At 36.6% G+C, this 3,510-nt stretch overlaps 1 protein-coding gene across 1 annotated transcript; it reads left to right on the forward strand.

Annotated features, from left to right (window-relative positions):
• Positions 1 to 1,727: 1,727 nt before the first annotated feature.
• Positions 1,728 to 2,540, forward strand: Tsp_11848 (deoxyribonuclease II superfamily; the record flags this gene model as incomplete). The annotated part of the gene is made up of 3 exons (XM_003372907.1): positions 1,728 to 1,747; positions 1,860 to 1,923; positions 2,286 to 2,540. Coding segments are annotated over exons 1-3 (339 nt in total), but the record flags the coding sequence as incomplete, so codon positions are not given.
• Between the last annotated feature and the right edge of the window lie 970 nt (positions 2,541 to 3,510).

Genomic DNA, 3,510 nt, shown 5'->3' on the forward strand with positions numbered 1-3,510 from the left:
TTTCCAATCCAAGAATTTCACTTTAATATTTACAAAGTTTCTTTTGTTACAAAACATCAATATATGTATTTTTATACATGTCGATGAGTTTTGCTGTTTTTATGAAAAATCCTGTTTTCATTTCATGCATTTCATATAAAATACAGTCGAACTTCATTAAGTGCATAAAATTTTGGCCGAAAAAAATTCCCTGTATTTAATTAAACGGTAAAATAATGGATAAGTGCATGGAAATTCTTTCGAAATTCCATGCTCACTTATATCCAAGTTCAAATGTAATTTGAAATGCATCATCAAACAGATCAGCTACATCATAGGCACTGCTTTTGATGCGGAATGTTTAAATATTTCATTGTCATTAAAATATATACATTGAAAGGTTGCAAATGGAAATGAAAATAGATGGCAATTTAAGTGTTCACTAACGCACTACTCGGTTTTGTTCAGATGTTGAAATAGAAAGTTTACAATTTACACGAAATATATAAAAATAAATTTTTTTTGACTTGTAAATAATATTGCAGATTTTTAATTTTTTATTTAAATAAAATATACGACTTTAAACAATAACACTGATAAAAGAAGTCAAAACTTTCTGAAGTTGAAAATAAAATTCTTTGATTGGTAACAAGAAAGATTTTCATAGAACAGTCAGACGATGGACGAACACGCCAAATGACCATCGCTAGATCAAAGAGGCGGTCTACTACCCGAGTGTACTTCAAAGGCATGCCGCTCGACATTTGATTGGCCTTAAATTTCATTGGTTTTCTGCCGGCTAAATTTCATTAGTTGTTATTGCGATGAGCTTTATTCGTTGTCGCAAACCTAAATTTTTACTGGTTGTCATTGTAATACGTGTTATTTGTCAAATTTTGATATTTATGTGGTAAAATTAATTACAATTAATTATTTAATGAAATTCAGTGAAATGTTGAATCCACCTGATTTTTCTTACTAATAGCATCCATAACTTCTAAATTCAATATATACTTTAATTTAAACTTATATTTAACTTCAAATTAAGAAACAAATTAACAGAAAGCAAACTTTTGAACAAGGTCTTTAAAATGCTCAATAGTATACACGCAATAAACCAAGTCAGTTTAAATTAAAGTAAAGCGAATTTCTTAGATCTGATCAGCAGTTCTATGAATATAATTATACACAAAAATGAAAATACAAGCAAATTTGTTAATAACCTTATAATTTTAAATTGCTAGTCAGCTTTTAAATGTGTAATTTAGCTACTACTAATATACATATAGAAGATAAACAGTAAAGCTTAGAATAAAAAAGTGACCATTAAAAAGAAACCAAAATTTAACAAATAGAATGCATGAAAATGACAACTAGTAAAATTTAGATTCCCAACAGCGAGTAAAATTCATCGCAACAACAACTAATGAAATTTAGCCGCCTTGTAAACCAATAAAATTTAAAACCAATCAGAGTTCTACGCAAAATTTAAAATTAATCAAAGTGTGAAGCGGCATGTCTTTGATGTATACTCAGGGTCTACCCCGAAATTACATTTCGCACCCGCTTCTTTCAAGTGGCTGATGCATTCAGTAATGGTCTCACCATATTGACAGATAATTTTGCCAAATTCCATTCGAACTGTGAAAACGGTTACCTTTGGTTGGTACAACAGTTCGAAAATATCATTGATTTCTCCATATGCACATTCACGTGTTTCTTTCGGGAACACATATTTCCGCACGGTCATGGAGTACTTAGCTCTGACGTAAGCAAGTAATAGTCTACGTCTCCTCGCGTTCGTTCATTATCGTCATTCCTGAGACATTGCACATAACACACTTGCTCATAATGAGATATGTATTATTCCCATGTTTCAGAGTCCAAATCCCATGGCTCAAAGGAGAATCTCTCCATCTGGTATGCTATTGTATTCTTGTTATGGTATTACGATGTCGACAACCTAAACATCAGTAATCTAGAGTAGGAGATCTAATTTTGCATAAAGTGGCGTTACCGTCGACATGTTAGCGAGTTTAGTATTGCCGTGTGTATCCCATTGCGTGTGTGTTATCATTTTATATAATTATTGCTAACTGAATTTGAATAAAAACGTTGCTTCGTTTAATAAAAAGATTGGTTTGTTGGTAAAAGGCATTAACGTTACATTGGCGATGAGGATGAGTAAACCCAGGAAGGAAGAAGCTGGCGAAATATTGGAGACTGGGGTTCGTCACAGGATGATAGCTATCCCAGAGCAGTACGACGGTTCAAGCGATTAGGATGAATGATTAGAATACTTCGAGATCGCCGCCGCTGTGAACTGTTGGAGTGAGGCAGAAAAATTGAAATGGCTACCACTTTCGTTGAGCCAAAAGGCGAGAAGCACATTCCGCCAGTTGCCATCTCCCACCTGGTCTTCATACCGAAGTTACGTGACTTCTTTGAAAGAACGATTGGATCCCCTGAGCAACGCAGCCGTCTATCGTGCTGAGTTGGAAAACCGAAAAAAGCGTGCGCAGGAATCTTGGTCAGACATCGGTCGTGATATTCGACGTCCGGTAGAAAAGGCGTACCGGACGCTGTCTGATGACGCCAAAGATGACATTGGACTGGATAAATTTCTCAGCACTTTGGACTGACCTGAACTGGTTCTGTTGGTGAAACAAAGGAACCTGAAGAACATAGAAGAAGCAGTGCGCGCAGTCCTAGAAGTGGAATCCTTCATGATAAGGCTATGCTATCATGATCAGTGCTACCAGCCAAACACCTTATAATGCAGATTCAGCGAAAAATGAGACATCAGCCGACATATCACGCTTATTCAGTTGCTTGGAACGCATGCGCCTGAAGCTGGAAGAAATCGAGCAGCGCATGGGGGCCTTTCAACCAAAGCAGCGTGACCGTCGAGGTGACTATGTGATGGAGACAGCCGCGAATGGACGACCAGAGGGGGTGGTTTTACTCGGTCCCGCTTTTCTCTCATTGGTCCTTGCCCACGCTATTTTATTAGACCGTCAAATCTTTGTCGTATTGGTTTTCATTTTATTTGGCCGCGACGTCATTGTCGTATTGGTATTCCTTGTCTAATTGCTCAGTGAAGTCTTTGTCGCATTGGTTATTTTTGTCATATTGCTCATTGATTGGAACTCTTCAGTTGTGCACCAGAATTGACGATCCAAATGAATCCCATGTCTCATGACCTACGACAGATTAGCGGGAATTTTATATTCCGAACATGCAGATTTGTGCCTCTGATGATATGTGACGTGGAAATAACCCGTAGCAATGATGACTTGAGAGTTTGATACACTTGGCCGTTGCAGAAGTCGTGATTGCTACCAAGAAAAGACTGCCATATTGCTCCAAATGTGTATTCAATATGAAAGATTGTGCACTACTTTCAATATTGAATAGCATCTAGGAGAAAATCATAGCCGAGGTAGTAGCTATTTGTAGAGATGTTGTTACATTATGAACTCAGAGTATTCTTGTGAAATCTTTATTCTTGTTTGATGAAGTATCACAGGG

This window comes from Trichinella spiralis (assembly GCF_000181795.1).
Source record: "Trichinella spiralis strain ISS 195 chromosome Unknown Scfld7, whole genome shotgun sequence".
Lineage (NCBI taxonomy): Eukaryota > Metazoa > Nematoda > Enoplea > Trichinellida > Trichinellidae > Trichinella > Trichinella spiralis.